This window comes from Amphiprion ocellaris, chromosome 5, assembly GCF_022539595.1.
Source record: "Amphiprion ocellaris isolate individual 3 ecotype Okinawa chromosome 5, ASM2253959v1, whole genome shotgun sequence".
NCBI classification, from domain to species: domain Eukaryota; kingdom Metazoa; phylum Chordata; class Actinopteri; family Pomacentridae; genus Amphiprion; species Amphiprion ocellaris.
In genome coordinates this window covers 1,429,929-1,453,999 of record NC_072770.1, presented here as the reverse complement: position 1 = coordinate 1,453,999, position 24,071 = coordinate 1,429,929, and the positions used below count along the sequence as shown (strand labels likewise).

Below are 24,071 nucleotides of genomic sequence, written 5' to 3'. Positions count from 1 at the left end.
CTCTGCCAAAAACACTCTTGTGAAGATGACCATCCTCCCCATGTTTGATTATGGTGATGTCATCTATAAAATGGCCCCTAAGTGGCCCTTAACAGGCCTGATGTCCTCCATCACTCAGCCATCCGTCTTACTAGAGGTGCTTCTTTCTCCACCCACCATTGTGACCTTTACTAACCGGTGGGTTGGTCCTCCCTTTACACCAGGAGACTCCAACACTGGCTTTCACTCATCTACAAGACCCTATCAGGGAAGACACCTCAATACCTCTCCAACCTCCTACATCCCTCCATAACAACACTTGTGCATCCTTTTTGGTGTATGTATTGTTTATTTGTTGTCTTTCTTCCTGCTGAGGCCTCTTGCCAGGTCATCATTGTAAATGAGAAATTATTTATGTTTATGTTACCTGGTAAAATAAAGAATTAATAAGATAAATATAGATGATGAATGGATGGATGGCGCTTCCAGCACAAAATGTAAATTCACAGCTGAATGAGTCTTTTAAAAGAGACATATTTCAGAGGCTTTTCCATTGGGTCCAGTACTGCTATTTGCACACACATTTTTGGCATTATCAGTTCAGATTTAAACACATGTCTTCAGTACAGAGTTTTAAATTAGTTGATATGCAGGAAAGAAAGCAAAAAGCTCTCAGGGTTTCACTCCTGACGCTGTTCACGGATCAGGAACATTTTATTAAAGTGCTGCTGTGCTATAAATGGAAATTTAATGCATCCCGATCCAGTAAACCAGCAACATTTTAAAAAGAGCAGCAAACTATTTAAGGTAAAGGTCTCTGTTCACATTACAACTGATGTATAATGATGTTTAATACACAGATGATCCTCTCGTCATCGTTCTGGTGGATAAAGGAAGCTTTGATAGGACAGATTAGACAGTAATACGACCCACTGAAGTCCTGAAGATGTAATGAAACTCAGGAAGAGCTGCACAGTAGTAGATCCTCGTAAGTGATTATGCTTCTACAACATCCCTGCTGGTGAAACTGATACACCTCATGTCAGATTGTAGACATGTAGAGAGAGATGACACAAGATGTCAATTGTATCATAAGTCACCATTATTTATACAGCAAATTTAAAACAACAGACTTTCAACCAAAGTGTTTTCAGTAGAGAAACAAGACGGACGTTACCAGTTTACCTGACAAGTTTTAAACATTAAGGTAAGGACCAACAATATTAGGGCCCTATATTATTTATGTATTTAAAAGTAATGTGTTTCGCACTTTTACTTTTAAAGTGCTGCTATATGAACAAAAATACAGTAAAATTTGGTTTGCAAACACTTTAAATAAATAAAGTGCTTTTTAACAGCTGTCTTCCCTTTACACAGTAACAGTCAAAATATTTCTTTCCTAAACATTAATGTAATCAAATCAAACCAAAGCTATTTGCCACGGCGAGGGCATTAATGTTTTATCTGGTTTGTTCTAGAAACAGAAGTTACCCTCAGAGTCCAGAGCCACGATCAGAACATTGGAACAGGAACTTTCCCAGCAACAGCAAGTTAACATTTATACATCTGTATTCCTATTTTCTTCTGAACTGGAACCAGCAGAAACATTTTTCTTTCATCAGGGAGCAGCAGAAACAGTCTATGCATCAGGGACTACAGTCCTGGTGTTTGGGTCGCCCACTAGTGATGCAGGTTGAGGCTCATACTGACGTCATTCATTGATCCTAAGAACGTTCCTCAGACCGACATCTTCCACTAAGCTAATCAGAATACAGTCTGTGGATAACTACTTCACTGCAGCATTTGTTAGCTTGTCTTGTTTTAGTTTATCTCTACTTCCAACCAGTCTGAATCCTCCCTCCACTGTTAGTTTAGAGACGTGATGACGTCCATCCCAAGTCCAGATCAGCATCCAGCCTCCTGTGATCCATGGTTAGTCTGTCTGTGGATTCAGAGGCAGGGAACAACGGACTTTCACAATAATAACAATTAAAGCACTTGGGGAGCGCAGTACTCCGTCAAGGCTGCTCAGTTATTGTATGACTCTTTAACAAATCCGTGGATCCAGACTATAAACTGCCAAAATCTAATCAGTTAGTCCTTGTGTCATTTCTGACCTTCCATGAAAATTTCATCCAAATCCATTTGCTCATTTTTGAGTAATGTTGCTAACAGACAAACAGACGGAGAAATGTACGCCAATCGTCACATAACTCCGCCGCATTCCTTGGTGGACAAACAATATGTTGTACTTTATTTGTCATTGAAGTAAACAAATTTAAGTTTTCATTGTAAATAATCTACTGTAGGAGTTTCCATGTTCTCCCTGTTCATGTGTGGGTTTTCTCCAGGTTCTCCAGCTTCCTCCCACAATCCAAAAACATGCTGAGGTTAATTGCTGATTCTAAATTGTCTGTAGGAGTGAATGTGAGTGTGATTGTTTGTCTCTACATGTATATGAAATAAAACCTTCTCTGACCCTCTCGTCTCATATTTCAAGTCACTCACAAATTTTTTCCCACACAAAGGGAATTAAATTGACTTTTCTTTGCACCTGATCAAACTGCATTTTCTAATATTTTTACAGCCATTTTAATATTTCACTTGAGCTACGTTGAACCAGTATCGTCCGTGATTAGACACCATGTTAAAGGGATTTCACAGAGAATCGGACAAAATGGTTTCAGGCAGTTAAATTAAATGAGAAAACATAACCGTTAGGCAAAAGTTAGATGCAGGAACACAAACTTAAAGGGCCCCTGTGGAGGTTTTGACCATTTGTAGCGCTGTGGAGAAAGGCTTTGAAGTGGCTCCTATTGGTGCTGTGAACATGCAGCTAATGAGCAGGCTGAAGATATACATGCACCAACTCCCAGAAAAACACCAAACATAAACATAACTTTCACTTGTTTATCTGTTTCGCAGCTACACAATAAAAGGAGTCCTGTAGCCTCATAATCTCACAGAAACTTAATGAAACTCCACTATAGGAGGTGTGTAGGACGTGAAAACAAACAATCAAATCTATATTTACTCTACCGTTTCATCAAATCTCAACAGGACATACACTATTGTTCAATAGTTTGGGGTCACTTAGAAATATCCTTATTTTTGAAAGAAAAATAAGTAAGTGAATATACCATTAAATGAATGATAAATCCAGTGTAGACATTGTTAATGTGGTAAATGACTATTGTAGCTGTAAACAGCTGATTTTTAATGGAATATCTCCATAGAGGTACAGAGGAACATTTCCAGCAACCATCACTCCTGTGTTCTAATGCTACATTGTGTTAGCTAATGGTGTTGAAAGGCTCATTGATGATTAGAAAACCCTTGTGCAGTTATGTTAGCACATGGATAAAAGTGGGAGTTTTCATGGAGAACATGGAATTGTCTGGGTGAGCCCAAACTTTTGAACGGTGGTGTGTATGAAATGTGATTACAAAGCTGATATTGGTTTCACTATTATCTCTTGGTATGAGGTTACATTTTTTTAAACTTGCAGCTCAATGTGTGACTGCTTGTTTCAGGTTTTTATTTTGGTATCACACCATGTGGCTCCGAAACAAAAGCCCAGACCTTCTGCAAGTCACTGCAAATCAAAACCACATCCTCAACATTGATGGCTTTTCCACTGTTGTTTATGTGTGACATCGGCTGAGTTCTGCTCACAATCATTCAACCTTTATCTGATGCATCTACAGAAAGGTCAACAGAACAAAATGCCACAAAACAAATGGCTTAAAAAAATCAATCCCGCTGTTTCTGCATACTGTTGGTTAATGTCAGCGTGTCAGAAATGTTACAGAACTGTGTCTGAGGGAGCAGAAGGCGTCCTGACTCACCCGAAGTGTCGCCCCCAGAGACCGCAGGCCTGTCGAGTGTCGGGCCAACTTCAACACCCTGAAGATCCTCGTTAACCTGAACACCTGAGAGAGCAGAGGGGGAGGTAGAAGTGTCAGGAAAAACTGTGTAAAAGAGTCAGTCATTTTGACGATGCTTCTTCTAATACTGCTTAAAAGTGGTATTCAGAGACAAGTATGTCCAACCGTTCAGCACACACCGGTCCAACTGAGTTACTGCTAGTAATAGTCTATAGCATGGGTTTTGATGAGACCGTAATTAACTCCACTGTGAGGACACTTTCAGCAGAGGTTCTGCTCTCAGAACGGCTCTATTGTCAGTCCATGAAATGTGTGCTAATCTGACAGAATTAAAATACTTTTGATTTTGTTCTTTGTCCTTTAACAGATGCCACCTTTGTGAAAAAGTTGGTGTGTTATGTTAATGGAACTGTGGAAGGTGAGAAATTTTGGACATTTGACTTGGAAATACTCACACAGCTCTGTCTGTCTGTTATACCAAAGACTGCTCAATAAACTCCACCATTCAAAAGTTTGGGGTCAACTAGGCAATTCCATGGTCTCCATGAAAACTCCCACTTTTATCCATGTGCTATCATAACTGCACAAAGGTGTTCTAATCATCAATGAGCCTTTCAACACCATTAGCTAACACAATGTAGCATTAGAACACAGGAGTGATGGTTGCTGGAAATGTTCCTCTGTACCCCTATGGAGATATTCCATTAAACATCAGCTGTTTCCAGCTAGAATAGTCATTTAGCACATTAACAATGTCTACACTGGATTTATCATTCATTTCATGTTATCTTCATTGAAAAAAATGCTTTTCTTTCAAAAATAAGGACATTTCTAAGTAACCCCAAACTTTAGAATGGTGGTGTTCAAAAGCTCAAACGTGCACATTCGTGCAGCAGTCACACTGCAGGAAGTGCATGATGAAGTCAGGCAAACTGACTCAAACACATCATGCTACAACTTTTTGCCTGCCTGACACAAGACAATAACTCACAATGGTCTCATTTTCCATCAGAAGTCTGTCTGATATGATCAAACTTCCTCAGATATTATGGTACTTGGATCTTTTTTGTACTTTATTTACAAGACTTGCAGCTTGTTGACAGGCAGGCTCTATACGTGCACAACAAAATGAGCAAACTACAGGACAGGAGTGCTGAAAAGGAAGATATCACAATTTTGATTGAAAATAATGGAATTAGCAATATAGGATATACATTCTGCAGCAGGTCTGTCTCAGGGTTTAAACATTAACAAATTGATGTCAGGATTCTGATGGTGTCCAATGTGATAATGCTCCACTACATCTTTTAAATCTGTTAAAATCTGTAGGCAGGACTTAATAAAAATGTTATCTTAATGGCTAATGGTGTGCTGCTCTTTTTCTTTGTATTGTTTCTGCTACTGTAACACTGAAAATTTTCTCACTGCGATATCAATAATGTATCTATCTATCTATCTATCTATCTATCTATCTATCTATCTATCTATCTATCTATCTATCTATCTATCTATCTATCTATGTAATAAAACAGAGGCCTGCTGTACAGTGTGAAGAATGTAACTGAATGCATCCAGAATAGAGACAGTGATTTTGAGACGGAACCTCTTCAGAGTAAAAGAACCTCTTTTATATATATATATATATATATATATATATATATATATATATATATATATATATATACACACATATTTGGCCTGTGAAAAGAAAATAATTTTATGTTAATGAATCTTTATATTTTTATTATTGTTGGATAATTGTTTCATGTTAGTGGATTCAGTGTTTAGGTACACCTCAGAAGATATGCTTAAACCCCTATAAGGCTTTTCATCTTTGGAAAGATGGACTCAGTTTTTATTGTGCTGTATGGAAACTATAAAGTGACAAACAAAAGGCATTTCTGACAGTCTGTTTACGATAACATCTATGCCTCTCCTCTGTTATTCTCTGTATTGTTTACAATATTGAATCTGCCATCGACCCTGCAAAGTGTTTCATGTTTTTTAGTTCAATAATTATTTCAAACTTCCATGACAGGGCTTCACAGGTTAACATTCTATGAGACAGAAATCATTCAAAGTAGTAGTGCACCATCCACACTGACTGCATAGACAGTAGGTTTGTGTGCCAGCTTCACCTGTATGAGCCGTCCCAGGTCTCCCAGCTCAGACTCAGATCCCACCATCATGTCGAAGATCAGGGTGATGTAGATGGGAACCACAGACACCATGTCGATGATGTTCAGAGGGTGGTGAAAGAACTTCCTCCTGTTGGGTGCGAGCAGCAGCCGCGTCACCACCTAAAAGAGATCACAAATACTCAGTGCTGTAAAGTGTCTGTTTCTGTTTTCACTAAATCTCCTTCAGCATGTTTTATTGCTTCTGTTCGTCTTACCTCGAAGGTGAACCAGCAGGTGCAGAACACCTCCAGGGCCTGCATGGTCTCGTCCTCAATCAGCTTTCCATCCGAGTCAAAAGTCTGAGAATTGAGGAGAGAGGAAAAAAAATTGTCACATCAGCAAGTGTTTTATAAACTATCGCTTTATTGATCAAATATTCTTCTTTTAGCTGGTTTTAAAACATCTGAGATGACTGAAGTAGGATTTCTTTTAAACTAAAATCAGTAAAGTGCTTTAGTAGGAAATACAGAGTTAAGGTCTGAGAGTAAAACAGGCTGAAAGGCTTCCTCCCTCTGATTCTAAATTGTCTGTAGGTGTGAATGTGAGTGTGATTGTTTGTCTCTATGTGTAGCCCTGTGATAGACTGTTACCTGTCCAGGTGAACCTGTGATAGACTGTTACCTGTCCAGGTGAACCTGTGATAGACTGTTACCTGTCCAGGTGAACCTGTGATAGACTGTTACCTGTCCAGGTGAACCTGTGATAGACTGTTACCTGACCAGGTGAACCTGTGATAGACTGTTACCTGTCCAGGTGAACCTGTGATAGACTGTTACCTGTCCAGGTGTCCCCTGTCTTCACCCTGAGTCAGCTGGGATAGACTCCAGCCCACTCTGCTCATCAGCTCCTGCAGCATTTACACTCCCACTAACCGTTCACCAGGTTGTGTTGATTTTGTTGCCTTCTAGCATTTTAACTTCTGCATTTTTTTAAAGCTTGCATGGATTTTGAATTTGGTTGGAAGTTGCTCTTTTTTGCCATGGACACCTACAGCCTTCAGTGTGTTTCTCTATTTAAATCTATTCTGTAATACACAAACCAAGACGGTCGAACAGGATTGTACAAATGTTAGTGTTTCTTTTGTGGGCTATTTATCAGTAGTATCAGTGATTAACAACGCAGGATGATCAAATGAGCAATCAATCCAGTAGGCTCATTTACTCATAAAGTTCTAAACAATAAGACTCTTTTTGCAACTCAGGGCTCATGAAGCTCATCCACAGAATGCCAAGAGTGTGCAAAGCAGTAATCAAAGCAAAGAATCTAAAATATAAAACATCCATCCATCCATTATCTATACACCGCTTAATCCTCACTAGGGTCATGGGGGGGCTGGAGCCTATCCCAGCTGACTCGGGCGAAGGCAGGGGACACCCTGGACAGATCGCCAGTCTGTCGCAGGGCTACATATATAGACAAACAATCACTCTCACATTCACACCTACGGGCAATTTAGAATAATCAATTAACCTCAGCATATTTTTGGACTGTGGGAGGAAGCCGGAGTACCCGGAGAGGACCCACGCATGCACAGGGAGAACATGCAAACTCCATGCAGAAAGATCCCGGGAAAGCCGGGACGCGAACCAGGGATCTTCTAGCTGCAAGGCGAAAGTGCTAACCACTACGCCACTGTGCAGCCCAATATAAAACATGTTCTAACTTATTTCACACTTTTTTTTGTTTACTACATAATTCCTTATGTGTTCATTCATTGTTTTGATGCCTTCAGTGAGAATCTACAATGTAAATAGTCATGAAAATAAAGAAAAACATTAAATGAGAAGGTGTGTCCAAACTTTTTACTGGTAGTGTACTTAATCACAAAAATGAAAATACAGCTCTACCTTTCATAGGTAATTTAACAGGTATGACAAGTTGTACCACAACAACAAAAGTACTACTCAATAGCCTAAACCTATGTGTACTTGATAGATCAGTCTAAAGCTTCACACATGGCATTTAAATCATTCAGAATTTAGCAAATCAAAAATGGCCCCTCATGGTTTAAGGTGGAATGAGCCAGTTAAAATTCTGATGAGCACTAAATCTTTTGATGCCAAAAGTTAAATATTCCTTCCATGTCCTCCCTGAACTCAAATCAGGTGGCCAAATACAACAAAAAGCTCGGCCTCATCATCTTTGGAGCTCCCCGTACCAACCTGGTACTCTGGGATGCTGTTAATACACATGGTGGCGATGGACGTGAGCACCACTCCGATGGAGAGCAGACTGAAGAGCTTGCTGGGGATGGAGTATCCTGGGTTCTCCAGCGTCAGCCACAAACACTTCCTGATGTTCCCATAGCGCACCTCCTGGAAATGCTGCATGTCCCTGTGAGGATGGAGGAAGATGATGAGTTAGTAACCCAGAGAAACAGGCAGAACGAAGCAAAAGATGGAGTCATTTACCTGTTTAAGTCTGATATCTCGTCCACAGATGTGTCTATGCTGCTGACGTCGCTCTCATCGTCCCAGCTGCAATGCCGGCTGCTCTCCAGCTTGCGGTCGTGGTAACGGTAACTACAGCAACTGTCCAGGAAGAACTCATTGATGCCCCAATACTCAATCTCCTGACTGTATGGGAAACAGACGTCGAACCAAGTTGGTTTGTGAAACAGTTGCAGTCGAACAAGAATTTCAATTCATAAAGGAAAAGTAGAAATGGCAGAGTGACAATCCCACCAGGTCTCACTGTTCACATTATACATGCTTCTCTTAGGCAATATTATTAGGAAGCACTGTATTATTTCCATTGTTACGCTGACGACACTCAATTGTATTTATCTATGAAGCCAGATGAAACTAATCAGCTAGCCAGACTGAAAGATTGTCTTCAGGACATAAAGACCTGGATGACCTATAATTTCCTACTACTAAATTCAGACAAGACTGAAGTCATTGTATTTGACTCCAAACATCTTAGAAACTGGCTTTCAAAGCATATAGTTCCTCTGGATGGCATTACATTGGCCTCCAGTACTACTGTGAGGAACCTCGGGGTTAACTTTGACCAGGACATGTCCTTTAACTCACACATAAAACAAATCTGTAGGACTTCCTTTTTCCACCTGAGAAATATTGTGAAAATCAGGAACATCCTGTCTCAGAGTGATGCAGTAAAACTAGTCCATGCATTTGTTACTTCTAGGCTTGACTACTGTAATTCCTTATTATCAGGTTGTCCCAATAGCTCTCTGAAATATCTACAGCTGATCCAAAATGCTGCAGCCAGAGTACTGACAGGACTTAACAAGAGAGATCATATTTCTCCTATACTGGTTTCTCTTCATTGGCTTCCTGTTAAATCTAGAATAGAATTCAAAATCCTTCTTCTGACATATAAAGCTCTTAACAGCCAATCTCCATCATATCTTAAAGACCTGATAGTACCATATTATCCTAGCAGAACTCTTCGCTCTCAGACTGCAGGCTTACTTGTTGTTCCTAGAATCTCTAAAAGTAGAATGGGAGGCAGAGCCTTCAGTTATCAGCTCCTCTCCTGTGGAACCAGCTCCCAGTTTGGGTTCTGGAGGTGGACACCCTCTCTATTTTTAAGACCAGGCTTAAAACCTTCCTTTTTGACAAATCTTATAGTTAGGACTGACTGGGGGACCCTGAGGGGGTCAGCTGGAGTCTTCCTCTTGGACGTCCCTTTAGTTTGCCCCTAGTTCTGCTGCTACAGGCCTAGGCTGCTGGAGGACCTCTCTGGATGCATTGAACCCTTCTCTATCTACTAGTATATTTAATATATATATATACCGTTATTGCATTACACTCACTCTGTTTCTCCCTGTGTCCTTTCTCCGAGTGTTCCTGATCCCAGAGCTGGATGCTTCAGATCTGTGGTGGTTCTCCCACCAACTGGCCTAATCTCCATCTGTGGGATGCTGCTGCTGCTGACCTTCTTCCAGTCCACTGCTTCCAGCTGCCCATTTCCACCAATCTACTCTGCATCACCCTCGCTTTACTTGATATGCTCATCTACACACTGTTCGAATTTTATTTACCAACTATATATGTAGTATATTTAATGCCAGAGTCATACATCATAACAGTAAACTAGGAATCAATTTCAATGTTAGCTTGTACTTTGTATGTATCTATCATAACATACTGTATCCAACTGTATGTTATATGTTCCTTGTTTCCCCCCTCCACCTCTACCTCTACCTCTACCCCTCTACCTCTATCCCTCTATGTCTACCTCTCTACCTCTTGTGTCCCTCTCAACCAGTCCGGCCAGCAGCAGATGGATCCCCCCACATAAAGAGCCGGGTTCTGCTCGAGTTTTTTTCCCTGTTAACAGGGTGTTTTCCTGCCACTGTCTCCTTAGGGCTGCTCTGGGGGTTCAGGCATATGGGTTCTGTAAAGCGTCTTGACACAATTTGACTTGTAGTTGTCGCTATATAAATAAAATTGAATTGAATTGAACCATCTAAAACATGCTGTCAAAACTACAAGGAATGGATTGAGGCTGTTTGTTCCTTCTTCTGCTGGACAAGGATTGCAGAGTTCATTTATCTGTGTCTGTTTTAGGTTTTCAAATTACAGAAGCAAACAGCAGATACAAGTCCTTGAGCAGCGACTTTTTTCAAAAGTACAATGTGCAATAAAAAGGTTCTGAGATACTGCTTATTAGAATGAAATGCTGTACCACCTTTTGTTTTGATGTAGTCTCCTTGTGCAACAACACACAGCTCCCAGTATTATCTGTTCTGTAAGCATGTCAGGCAGCATGTGTGATGAGCTACATCTCCTAAACCATGTCAAACACAGACTCTTAATTTGAATTTTATTTTATGGAAGAAAAAGAAGTCACAGGGAGCCAAATCTAGTGTGTGTGGTGGGTGTGAGTCGGCAATTATGTTGGTTCAGCCAAATCATGCATATAGTGTTCCCCAATAAAAACATAACAGGAACAGAAGACTTATTTTGAAAAAACACTATATTGTCACTAATAGATGCAACAATGCCAAACACAAGGGCAAACCTGAGGCATTTACTCTCAAAATATGAATATAAGCTCTTACGACCTATTGTAGAAAAGGTAATTAGATCCATGTATTTTCCATTATAATTTGATATTGTCACCTGCTGCTTGAATTGAGTGGGAAAAGAGGCACCTGAAGGAGAAGACACACAGCTCCTCCATGATGTGAAGTTTGCCAGTCTGATAAAAGTGGAGGACGTAAGGGAACAGGCCAGGATTCCTGTCAAAATAAAACTCCTTCTGCTGCACGTCGTAGTCATCACACACCTACAGAAGAGAGAAGACAGAAGGGGAGGTAGAAAAAAATGAAAAAGATTAAATGAAGAAAAGAGCCACTAAAGAGAGGAACATGAATGTTTTATGGTGTCTCAAGACAAAGTTACCCACTTATTATTCCGCCAATGAACGCGTCAGAGTGATGTGACGATCGCCGTATGTTTGTCTGTCTGTCTGTCTGTCTGTCTGTCTGTTAGCAATGTTACTCAAAAACAGACAAAAACAATTGGTTTATTACTCCGTCAAGGAGGTGGAGCCTCGGCAGAGTTATGTGATGATCAGCGTTGGTTTGTCTGTCTGTCTGTCTGTCTGTTTGTAACATTACTCAAAAACAGACTGAGTTTGAAGACATTTTAAAGTCTTTTTTTAACCCTTCTAAGCCATCCTAGACAAGTAACTTATGTTGGACAGGTTTTGAACAGTTAAGGAGGATGTTTTTCAGCAAATTCTGGAATATAAATAATTTCTAGTCATTTTGCACATATTTGAGGTGATTTGTGACATATTTTAACAACATTTTGAGAACACACTTAGTTTATGAGTCATTTTGGACATGTTTTTATTGGTTTTATTGGCCATCCTAGATGTTTAACTTATTCTGGACGGATTGTGAATGGTAAAAAAGGATTTTTTTGAGAAAGTTCTGGACAAATTTTTAATCATTTTGAACAAATGTGGAGATTTGTGATTTCTGCCACAAATTCTTTCACGATTTTAGCCATCCAAAACCATACAACGACTGAGCAGCCTTGGCGGAGTACTGCGCTCTCTGAGTGCTTTTCTTGTTTATTATCTTTGGAACCAAAACCCAATGAGACAAATGTAAAAAATACTGTCATCCATTCACTGCTGACCAACCTGCAGTATATCTTCCTCTGAATCACATGCCAGCAGTTTTCCCAGCCTGGTGTCTGGGAATTTCTTCAGTGTGCTGGAACAGAGGCTCCTCTTCAGACCTCCAACATTCACATGGACCAGACCTTCATCTGAGTCCTGGTGGACCCAGCTGGGCAGATTCTCTTTCACCATAGTTACACTGAGGCAGGAGAGACACAGCAGAGTTGAACATGAGTGCAGGCAGGGGAAAAGAATACACGGTGGGACAGATTTTAAAGAACAGGTTTATGCCTTGCAGCAAGTAGATCTTTACATTGTTTCTGACTTGAGGGAGTAGACACAATTACAAGACATTTTTAAGTAGGTACATCCCACTGAGGTTAGCAAGCTCATTTTCAAGAAGAACCCAGCCCTGTTGGTGCAAATTTCAGAAAGAATGGCACAACATTCAGACATGAATATGACAACATCTAAACGTGTCGGCTTCATGTCTGAATGAGCAGCCTGGTCACTTTAAAAAAGTCAGGACAATATTCTACTTAATATAAAAACCATTACTAAAGAAATAATTCACCGAAAAATTTACATGATGTTTTGAGCTTTGAGTAAAATCTAAACTGGGACTTTGTTTTTTTTTTTTTTTGTTTTTTTTTTTTTATTTAAGCTAAAAAAAATTCACTCTTTTATTGTAGGGCTGACTGACTGCCTTTATTTGGTAGTGATTATGTAGAGATGCCAAGAAATAAGGAAAGAGAGATGCAATAATGGTCTCTCCCTGCTGCCGTTCAGGAAGTTGAAATGTGACCCTTACGCATCATGTTCGATCCAAAGTTGTTAAAATCAATCCAACTGGACTTTCAGAAGGTTCCGTGAAGACGTTTCACCTCTCATCCAAGAGGCTTCTTCAGTTCTGGTGGTGGTTGATGTTGCCTCAGCTTATAACCCCTGTGAGGTGTGGTCAGTGTTATTCACATTCCGACTGAATAATATGTGCAACTGTAGTCACAGGAACATCAAGCTGCTTGGAGATGGTCTTATAGCCTTTACCTTTAACATGCTTGTCTATAATTTTCTTTCTAATCTCCTGAGACAACTCTCTCCTTGGCTTTCTGTGGTCCATGTTCAGTGTGGTACACACCATGATACCAAACAGCTCAGTCTTTAAATAGGCCGACTGACTGATTACAAGTTTGTAGACACCTGTGATGGTAATTAGAGGACACACCTTGATTGAACGTATCCCAGTGGTCAAATTATTTTCAATATTTTGTAGAGGTACCATCATTTCTGTCCAGGTCAGTTTCATTAGTTTGTTTTTTTAATGTTTCTGTTGAACCACAACATTAGTTAATTTTCAGTAATTTTCTATTTACTACTTACTTTTGGCAGTTTCAGGTTATTTCAGTGACCATTGTGGGTTTTTCTGTCTTTAACAGAAAAATACCAACAATTTTGTCCACATGTGTATATGCAGCATATGGCTCCTATACAGCTAATCTATACTGTCAGTGACATTTTCATAATTTTATGCTGGTTTAAGTTTGTTTGTAATGTATTACAAATATGTTTTGCTTTTTATTTTAATGACTTACAGTTGCTCCTTTTTGACCAACCAGTCATTATTAAATTATGGTGGGACTCGTCATCATGGTTACCCAGAAAGTGAAGAAACAGGGGAGGTGGTCTGCGACATCATCTTTCGCCATTTTACAATCAGGTCCTTTCAAAACTCCCCAAAAGAACTACTCAGCAGAATGACTCAGGTGAGGTGGCTCATGCTAACGACCACCATTAGCATACGAGGGCTCGGTGAAACTCGCATTTCAACGACCCCCTTTGTGTCACTCCCTGGTTCCCAACGACCATCGTTGAGGAGCCAGGTGGGCCTTGGCAATGGTCATCGGGATGTGAATAACACTGACCACACCTCACAGGGGTTATAAGCTGAGGCAACATCAACCACCACCAGAACTGAAGAAGCCTCTTGGATGAGAGGTGAAACGTCTTCACGGAACCTTCTGAAAGTCCAGTTGGATTGATTTTAACAACTTTGGATAACCATGACCTGGATGAATGAGAAACTACACGGACATCATGTTCGATGTTTCTTCACTTTCTGGGTAACCATGATGACGAATCCCACCATAATTTAATAATGCATATGGGCCATTAAGAGACTGTGTTCAACCATGCATTAGAAATCTAGCTGTGATTTTTGACCAGTCTGTCACTAGACAACCATGTCAGACAGCTAACATGCTCCTGTTTTTTACATCTGCGCAACATAGTTAAATAAAAATCCATGGTATCCAAGGTGGAACTGGAGATGATTTTACATTTAAGTTCATCTTGTTTAGATTATTGTAATGTCCTTTTTACCTGTTTAAATCAATCCTCTCTAAACCCCCCTCAAACAGTCCAAAATGCAGCTGCTGGTCTTTTAACAGGAACTAACTGGAGATCGAACATCACCCTAGTCCTGTCCTCTCTTCACTGGCTCCCCATCAATTCTCATTTTAAAATGCTGGTGTTAACTTTACGTGACCAATCTCTACAGTATATCTCCGACCTCCTTCACCCTGACGCCCTGAACAGAGCTCTTAGGTCAGGCTACCTAAATGACTTGTTACTCTACTCTAACCAGGTATGATACAGTATGGTGACTATGCTTTCAAAACTCTACACCAAAACTGTGGAATGTTCCTCCTCTACGGCTGAGATCGGTCGATTTCTGTCAAGCTTTTATGAGGCAGCTGGAAACTTTTTTATTCCGACAGGCTTTAGGTTGACCTGTAGCTGCTTTATTTTATTTATTGTTTTTGGTATACTGTATTTTAGCTGTTTCTCACCTGTTTTAACAGTTTATTACCTTTATCATTACTGTTTTTGTTTTTGTCCTTGTTTTATTATTATTGCTGTAAAGCACCTTGTGATTTTGCATCTGTGAAAGGTGATATAGAAATACATGTTTACTTACTTACAAACATTGTTTAGGAAGGGTTACAGGAACATGAAAAAGAACTCAATCCAACAGATCATCTGTGGGATGTGCTGGAGAAATAAATCTCCACCTCACAGATTCCACGTCTTGTTGCCCGATACCCCAGAACACCTCCAGAAGTCTGTGGAGTCCAGGCCTGCTTCAGTGGAAACCTGCAGGTGGTTTTAAGTTTGTGGTTGATCTGTCTATTTACTAATTCCAACAAAACTATTGTCAGAATATTAATACTTTGAAGTCCTGGCAAGAAAAAATATTTAGAGATGCCATGTACTAAAATGTAGAAGCACACGCTGCTCTTCTCATCAAGAAAAGACCAAAACCAACACCTGCTTGATATGTCTTGTTCTTTTATTGTAGTCCAAAAACTGCAAAACCCACTAAAGCCTACAGTTCCTCTGGGTCACAGCAGGGTGTGAACTGCAGGGGAGGGAGTCTGGCTCCTCTTACTAACACATGAGCTCCTCTGAAAACAGGATTTGTAAAACTGTGGTGGCCTCTAAAATATTGAAAGTAAGCTATTTTTGCCATGTATTTCTGTTTTTCTGGATTTCAATCATCATGGATCTTGTGGAAAATTTGCATGATCATCACCATCAAAGTGAAGTGACACAACATCCTAAACTCTGCTCATTTGAACTCAGAATTAGAAAAAACAACCTGAGTCCAGACACAGTAACACAAATCAGCAGTAAAACCTAAATGAGAGCAAGAAGCAGCTACTTTCATCTGTTTTCTTAATATTTATACTCTTCTGAATAGTAATAGTGATAAACAAGAAAAGCACTCAGAGAGCACAGTACTCCTAAGGCTGCTCAGTCGCATCATTTCAGACGAATGAAATCTTTAATAAAAGATGGCTTGTGTTGTGCATGTCCATGTTTTGTACGGATACCGAATCACGTGACCTAAATATGGCGGCAGGAAGTGATGGGATTCAGAAACACCCCCACAATTTAATCACATTTTCCTTGTATCATTTCTGATGGATAAGTCCTGATAAGTCCTCAGTGGTGGATTTATAGTAGGATCACAGTCATGTGATCATCAGCAGGCAGCTGACGTAGTGTTCACTTGTTGTCATGGTTACAGTGATGCTATCTCACAATGATACAGAAATCTTCAACAAATCCGTGGATCCAGACTATAAGCCGCATCACTGCCAAAATCTAATCACTTGGTCCTTGTGCAATGTTCCCTGTAATTTTTCCTGAGTGTGAGCAAACACACAAACTCCCTGAGCGTCCCTTGGACCACTGTGAGCAACATCAGACGTGTGCACTGTGGTCACACCAGCATCACATCCATTCAAGTTACATGGTTCATTAAAAGAATCATATTACAGCATTTACATTTCTGTTAAAACACTTTGTCAACAGGAGCCAGTTGAAGGCTGCAGTGATTTTAGTGACACTACAATGTATAAGAGTGAAGTTATTGAATATTTGTCTCTCTTTACTGTTGCAGTGGTTTTGCAAATTGCAGACAGATCCTGTTCACTCCATAGACACCAATATTATTCCTGTAGCTTGAAAGACAGCTACTTTTGATAAAACTGGGCTTGTAGCACATTGTCTGCCTTACAACGATGGGAAAGAGGCACCGTTTATGTTTTGACAACCTATATCTAATGAGTTACTGATGCTGGAAGTCTGAATCTGTGAATATCTTTCCAACTTTACTGAACTCAGGGCCACTACCATCCAATGAGTGGTATATTCAATTTTGAATAAAGCATTTAGCCATACTTAAAGCTTTAAGTGCTTTATTAACACAGAACTAAAAATTTTGTATTGTTTTATTATCACAGGTTCTGTCTGAAAAGAAGTGGCCTCATTTTAAACAGTGAAACCAGACTAATAAAATGTAATGACCAACCAGTGACCAATACTGGATTCTGCAAAAACATAAACAACTGAATGCAGAGAACTGGACAAAGAAATTCTCTATAGACATTTTTTTTCATCTACATCTAAATCTTATCACAGTTAATGTATTAACTTATTTATGTGTGTATGCATGTATTTATTGATTTATTTAGTACTGTTAACATAGAATTCTGAGGGAGGTTTTCTTTAGATAGGGAAAGGACATTTATTGATTACATATAGGCTATTAAAGAAATGTTTATTAAAAACTAGAAAGCCTTTTACAAAAAACAACTTAGGCATTTACTGAGTCACTAAAATAGTGTAGAGTCTACGGCCACATCAGCATTATTATAAGCATCCTCTGGTAAATTCACAGCCATATACTGTAGGAAATCTAGCTGATCTCATCATGATGTCCACTTACCATATGGACTTCAGGAGATGATTAGATGATGATAAACTGTGACCTGCTGGTTGGGTTCTCTCTGTTCTCATATTTCCTCCATGTTTGTCTCCTGATGCTGCCTTACTTCAGCTAATCCATGAGCAACATAAACACAGTTTGCCTTGTATCCATTGCCAGGGGTTCCACTCTTCCCACTCCAGTCTGTACATTTGCAAACGTTTTTGCTTCTTTAGACGTGGTGGAGTTTCAGATGTAGACATTTTTAAACGTGCGGGTGCAGCAGCGTCTGTAACCAGGCAACCAGAGACAGGACCGGACACACAGAGACGTCTGAAGTCTGTCCACTGGACCTGGCATCGGGTCCTCGCTACAAAGGTCCTACGAAGATGACATTGGCTGCCCTTAATATTTCCTGTGTTTTATTTTGTTCATTATACAGTTTTGATGAGTGTGTGACAGACGTGTACGGGGCATTTATGAAAATACGGAACAATTTGTGTCCTGTATTGATTCAATACAGCCACACCACTCTGGTAGCTAGAACAACGGTGGCTGCACATAATGACGCCTGTCAATGACGTTGATTAGCTGCTTAAATACGTATGTGAATCGCATCATTGGCTGGAGCAGCCAGTCACCAGTCACTCACTGACTCACATTAAAAAATAGCACAGAATGAATTGTTACGTGTTTATTTTATTTTCAGTTTAGGTTGGATTTTTTTGGTGCGTAGCGCAGATTTTCTGTGCACGGAGACCATGTCAGCAGTACACAATTGCACACGCACACAGCTTAGTGTCCCTCCATTTCTGACCTTCCCTGAAAATTTCATCCAAATCCGTTAGTCTGTTTTTGAGTAATGTTACGAACAGACAGACAGACAGACGGACGGACAAACATACGCCGATCATCACAGAACTCCACTGTGTTCCTTGGCAGAGTAAAAATGTCCTGAGGAGCGCCCCCTGCACCTAGTGATGGCTGATCGAGGCTTTGTTGAAGCTTCGACACTTCATTCAAAACATGGTTCATTACTCGAGGCCTCAATGACACACAGTGCTCGAGTAGGACATCTAGTGGTCAATAATATGAAGTGCAATCAAGACATGGTCGTTGGTTCATGGATTGTTTTGGATTTGATTCGCCATGCACACATTCCTGTTTGACTACACTGGACACAAAAATAATATTACTAGTAATAATAATGACAGTAACTATTGAAGAGCACGTTTCTCTTCTTACCCCTGAGCTACTCACTCAGATACTTTTTTTTTTTTTTGCGCATTTATCATCTATTTTTTTGCCATTTTCGAGTTTTTTTAACTTGAGTCTCGACTCGATCGTTTTTCTCAGGAGGTTGGACTTCAGCCTTTGTGCTGGAGGGTTGAACCCTCAGTTCCAAGACTTTTCAAGCCTCCAGACCTCCCAAGTCCTCAGGACCTGAGCTTTCACACAGTCTGAGGGCTGAAATTTTCTAAGTCCCACAGTAGTTCTCTGTTAGATTGAACTTCCAGACAGTCCAAGGACTGATATCTTCTAAGTTCCTGAGTACTTCTCTGTTAGTTTGAACCTTCACACAGTCTGAGGACTGAAATCTTAAAAGTTCTTGAGTAGTTCTCTGTTAGTTTGAACCTTCAGACAGTCTGTTAATGTTTTGATTAAATCTTTAAGGTTTTTCTTTTTAAATGTTTTACCACCTTTTAATGTTTAATTTTCTTTTTAAATCTTTCATTGTATTTTCTGTGTAATTCCTATTTGAACTTTTATTGTCTTTAAGATATAATTTTCTAATTAAACATTTAATTTTTTAATTAAATGTTTTGTCTTTTTATTGGATAGGTGTAGTGAGAGACAGACAGGAAACGGGGGAAAAGAGTCGGGGGAAGACTTGCAGCAAAGGGCCACTAGCAGGACTCGAACCCAGGACGCTGCGTCAGGGACCAGCCCCTGTACATGGATCACCCGCTTAACCCGTTGAGCTATACGAGTACCCATGTTCTGTCTTTTTAAGGGTTTAATAATCTGATGAAATGTTTTGCATTTTTAAAAATGTTGAACATTCTTCTTGTTTAATTGTATTTTTTAAATGTTTAATGATGGAAAATACCTTATCTGTAATTTCTAATATTTGTATTTTAAAAATTTTGTTTAATTTCATAATGACATGTATTGTATCGTGTTGAATGATCTCATTCAATATTTTGTCTGTTTAATAGAGTTAAACATTAAATTACATTAAATTATATTAAACAGACAAAATATTGAATGAGATCATTCAACAAGATACAATACATGTCATTATGAAATTAAACAAAATTTTTAAAATACAAATATTAGAAATTACAGATAAGGTATTTTCCATCATTAAACATTTAAAAAATACAATTAAACAAGAAGAATGTTCAACATTTTTAAAAATGCAAAACATTTCATCAGATTATTAAACCCTTAAAAAGACAAAACATTTAATTCAAAAATTAAACGTTTAATTAGAAAATTACATCTTAAAGACAATAAAACTTCAAATAGGAATTAAACAGAAAATACAATGAGGCATTTAAAAAGAAAACTAAACATTAAAAGGTGGTATATGTACATATAATTTAATTGTATTTAATGTTTAACTCTATTAAACAGACAAAATATTGAATTAGATAATTCAGCAACATACAATACATGTCATTATGAAATTAAACAAAATTTTTAAAATACAAATATTAAAAATTACAGATAAAATATTTTCCATAATTAAACATTTAAAAAATAAAATTGAAGAATATTAAACATTTTAAAAAATGCAAAACATTTAATTAGATTATTAAACCTTTAAAAAGACAAAACATTTAATAAAAAATTAAATGTTCAATTAGAAAATTACATCTTAAATTTCTTAAATCTTTTTAATAATAAAACTTTTCAAAAGTTTTATTGTATTAATTTTTTTTGTTTGATTTAATTGCTTTTTGTTATGTAGTTTATTTCTTTAATCTTCTTTTTCTGTCAAGATTTTAACCCCAACCTTAAAAATGAAATAAACCCTTAAATCACAATGAAAATAATTCTGTTGTCACAATCATGAGTTAGTCAATTATTCAGTTTATCAATTCAACTTTATTTGTTTAGCACCTTTTGCACAGATGACAAAACTAAACAAGCAAAGAGAAAAAACTATGATTAAAACTCAAAAACATAAAAAAAAAAACAAAAAAAAACAAACAAACAAAAAAACCATTTAACATGGTAATAAAATATGTTGTGTCCAGGGGATGGAGGGAGTTTATTGAAGTCTTCTTGGGCTCACATGGGAAATCATTTAAAATATAAACTGGATATTCAGTCTAAGGAAACTGCAGAGCGACAGAAGAACCAACAATATCTCCTGTTTTCTCCTTTAATGAGTCGACTCTTCTTGTGCTTTCAGACTAAAGAACTACAGACTCTTCACAACCTGCTCAAACTCTTGGTACAGGACCTCACCACATGGGTCAAGAAGGTTTCTGTCTCATTTCTACTCTGAAGCTCACCTTCTCCTGCTCAAACTGCTGACAAATGTTTCTGCTGCTCAAAAGTCTGGTCTCCAGAACTTCCTAAAAACTCTCAAAGTCTCTTCTGCTGCAGGTTGCTTTGTAGAACTGTTCCAGAAAACCTCACTAAACCACATGGAGGAGCCTCAAGATAGTCGTCCAAATGAAACCATACAAAAACCAAACTAGCACAACCCAAACACTAAAGTCTCCTGCAGCCTACCAGAGAACCTCTGAGAACAGAGGATCAGGACAGGAACTCTTACCTTCTGGACAACCAGCGCTGGTTCTCAAACAAGAATACAGAATGTGTCTGACCAAAAACCTCTAAAGACTCACTACAGCCAAGATAAAGACACAACTCACCTGCACCAAATCCACTAATCACTGCACACATTAGCACCATGTGCTAACTGTGGCTGAAGAACCACATTTACCAAGACAACTATCCAGTACAAAGCCGTAAAACACACCAAGAAACACATTAAAGACGATTTTACTGCTGGAAGCTGCAAGCCAACGCCTAAAGAACAAACTAAAGCAAAGGAGCCAAACCCAGTTCACTGGTGAAGAGAAACAGAGGAAATGTTTGTCTGCAGCTAAATAAAGCAGGAAGACAGTGAGCTGCTCAGGTGTTCCTGATAACACCAAGCAGCCACCTGGACAGCCAATAGGAACACAGCTTCCTGGAAGTCCAGAGGGCTGGGTTAGTGAAGGAAATTTAGTTTAAAGTTGAAGCAGAAAGTTAACAAAGAAAGTTGAAAACCACCTTCTGATACCTGAAATCTCTGAGTTTTCACACAAAGAACACCTGAACATGTCAAACTGGTTCCATAGTAGAACCCTCATTGTAAAAATGTCATAGTATGGTGTGTTGCTCAAAAAACATTAGGACTCGGCTGTCAGGGGACAAACATGTAAGAAACATGAGAACAGAGAGAACCCAACCAGTAGGTCACAGTTTATCATCCCCCAGTCATCTCCTGAAGTCCATATGGTGAGAGACATCAGTATCTGGTTGTTAATTTACCAGAGGATGCTTATAATCATGCTGATGTGGTCTGTACTCTACAGTATTTTAGTGACTCAATAAATGCCTGTTGTTTTTTTTTTTTAATGCTTTTTAGTTTTTAATAAACATTTAACAGCCTATATGTAATCAATAAATGGCCTTTGCCTATCTTAAGAAAAACTCACTCAGAACTGTGATATGTTAACAGTACTAAATAAATCAATAAATACATGCATACACACAAAAATAAGTTAATACATTAACTGTGTTTAGATAAGATTTAGATTTTTAAAAAGTTGTTTATGTTTTTGCAGAATCCAGTATTGCTCACTGGTTGGTCATTACATTTTGTTAGTTTGATTTCACTGTTTAAAATGATGCCACCTCTTTTCAGACAGAACCTGTGATAATAAAACAATACACAATTTTTAGTTCCGTGTTAATAAAGCACTTAAAGCTTTAAGTATGGCTAAATGCTTTTTTCAAAATTAAATATATCACTCCTTAGGTGGTAGTGGCCCCAAGTTCAGTAAAGTTGGAAAGATATTCACAGATTCAGACTTCCAGCATCAATAACTCGTTAGATATAGGTTGTCAAAACATAAACGGTGCCTCTTTCCCATCGTTGTAAGGCAGACAATGTGCTACAAGCCCAGTTTTATCAAAAGTAGCTGTCTTTCAAGCTACAGGAATAACATTGGTGTCTATGGAGTGAACAGGGTCCGTCTGCAATTTGCAAAACAGCTGCAACAGTAAAGAGAGACACAAATATTCAATAACTTCACTCTTATACATTGTAGTGTCACTAAAATCACTGCAGCCTTCAACTGGCTCCTCTTGACAAAGTGTTTTAACAGAAATGTAAATGCTGTAATATGATTCTTTTAATGAACCATGTAACTTGAATGGATGTGATGCTGGTGTGACCACAGTGCACACGTCTGATGTTGCTCACAGTGGTCCAAGGGACACTCAGGGAGTTTGTGTGTTTGCTCACACTCAGACTGAAAAATTACAGGGAACATTGTTTGGGACTCAAGCAGTTTCTTCTTTTACTCACTATCTCCCCAGCCTTAGAAAAAAAAAAAAACTGTTCACACGTTACAGATGAGGCTGAGGTACACAGGAAATGTTTGGCTCCATTGTACAAGTTTGGGTAAACAGTTTTGTGGGTTGCCCAGTAAGCCAGTGGGTCTGCCGTTCTTTCTACAATTGCATTCGCTGTGGCGCTTTGCATTTGCCAGGCTCTACCTGCGTCTTCGTCTAATAGGCTCCACAGTTGAACTGAAAGATATTGAAGGTCATCATCATCATCACCAGAAATGTCAGTCATTCCCTATTCAGAAGAGAAAAAAAAATACCTGTGGAAGGTGCTGCTGGTGGTGGAGGACGAGGCTGTGGTGATGCTTGTGACGTAGATGACTGCTGCTTGGTATCCTTTATGTTAATTGTTGTGCATTCTGTTATTAAACGTTCTTTCACACTGGCTGCCACTCTGATTGGTGAATCCAAAAGTTTTGAACTGCAGAGCCACAAGTGTAGCAACAGTCAGTGAACTGTTCTTTGGTTTGTAGTCTGTCAGCTAAGCACCTGACAAGGTTCTGTGCCAGGTGTTGTGGCATGGGGGTGGTGAGTTGGGAATATATATATATATATATATATATATATATATATATATCTATTCTCTACGAAATATGAAATCTGACATACTACTAACTCTCAAAGCAAAAACAACAGCAAAAAAAACAATCTATTCTGCGAAAAACAATTCAAATGAACAACACTAAATAGGGATCTCCTATCCCGGAACACTCGATCCCGCTGAGTGATTCACATAACAAACCAAACCAATCAGGTGATTCGAAGCAGTTGAGTGCTTCAAACGTCACTGAAGTGATTCAAACGTCATGAGTCACGTGACCAAACCACGCCTCGGCACAGTGGCTCGATACGTTTGCTTCATGAGCTACAGCGCATGTGTGGAAGCCTCGGGTATCAGAGGACCATCACTACCTGCACCCCAAAAGACCTCAGTCTCCCCAGCAGATAGAGTCTGCTCTGACCCTTCCTATGAAGTCCACTAGTGTGGTCTGATCAGTCCAGGTTACT

General features: G+C 39.0%; 1 protein-coding gene across 1 annotated transcript in view; it reads right to left on the bottom strand.

Moving 5' to 3' along the window:
• The window catches only part of si:dkey-43k4.5 (potassium voltage-gated channel subfamily S member 2), a 32,985-nt gene that overhangs the window by 3,017 nt on the left and 5,897 nt on the right, over positions 1-24,071 (bottom strand). Inside the window, exons 2-8 of the mRNA XM_035948051.2 lie at positions 12,173-12,350; positions 11,172-11,305; positions 8,458-8,622; positions 8,209-8,380; positions 6,262-6,345; positions 6,005-6,166; positions 3,828-3,911 (exon numbers count right to left, since the gene is read on the bottom strand). Of these exons, the coding sequence (XP_035803944.1) occupies positions 3,828-3,911; positions 6,005-6,166; positions 6,262-6,345; positions 8,209-8,380; positions 8,458-8,622; positions 11,172-11,305; positions 12,173-12,343 (972 nt within the window). The 5' untranslated portion in view covers positions 12,344-12,350. The remainder of the gene's footprint in view (positions 1-3,827; positions 3,912-6,004; positions 6,167-6,261; positions 6,346-8,208; positions 8,381-8,457; positions 8,623-11,171; positions 11,306-12,172; positions 12,351-24,071) is intronic.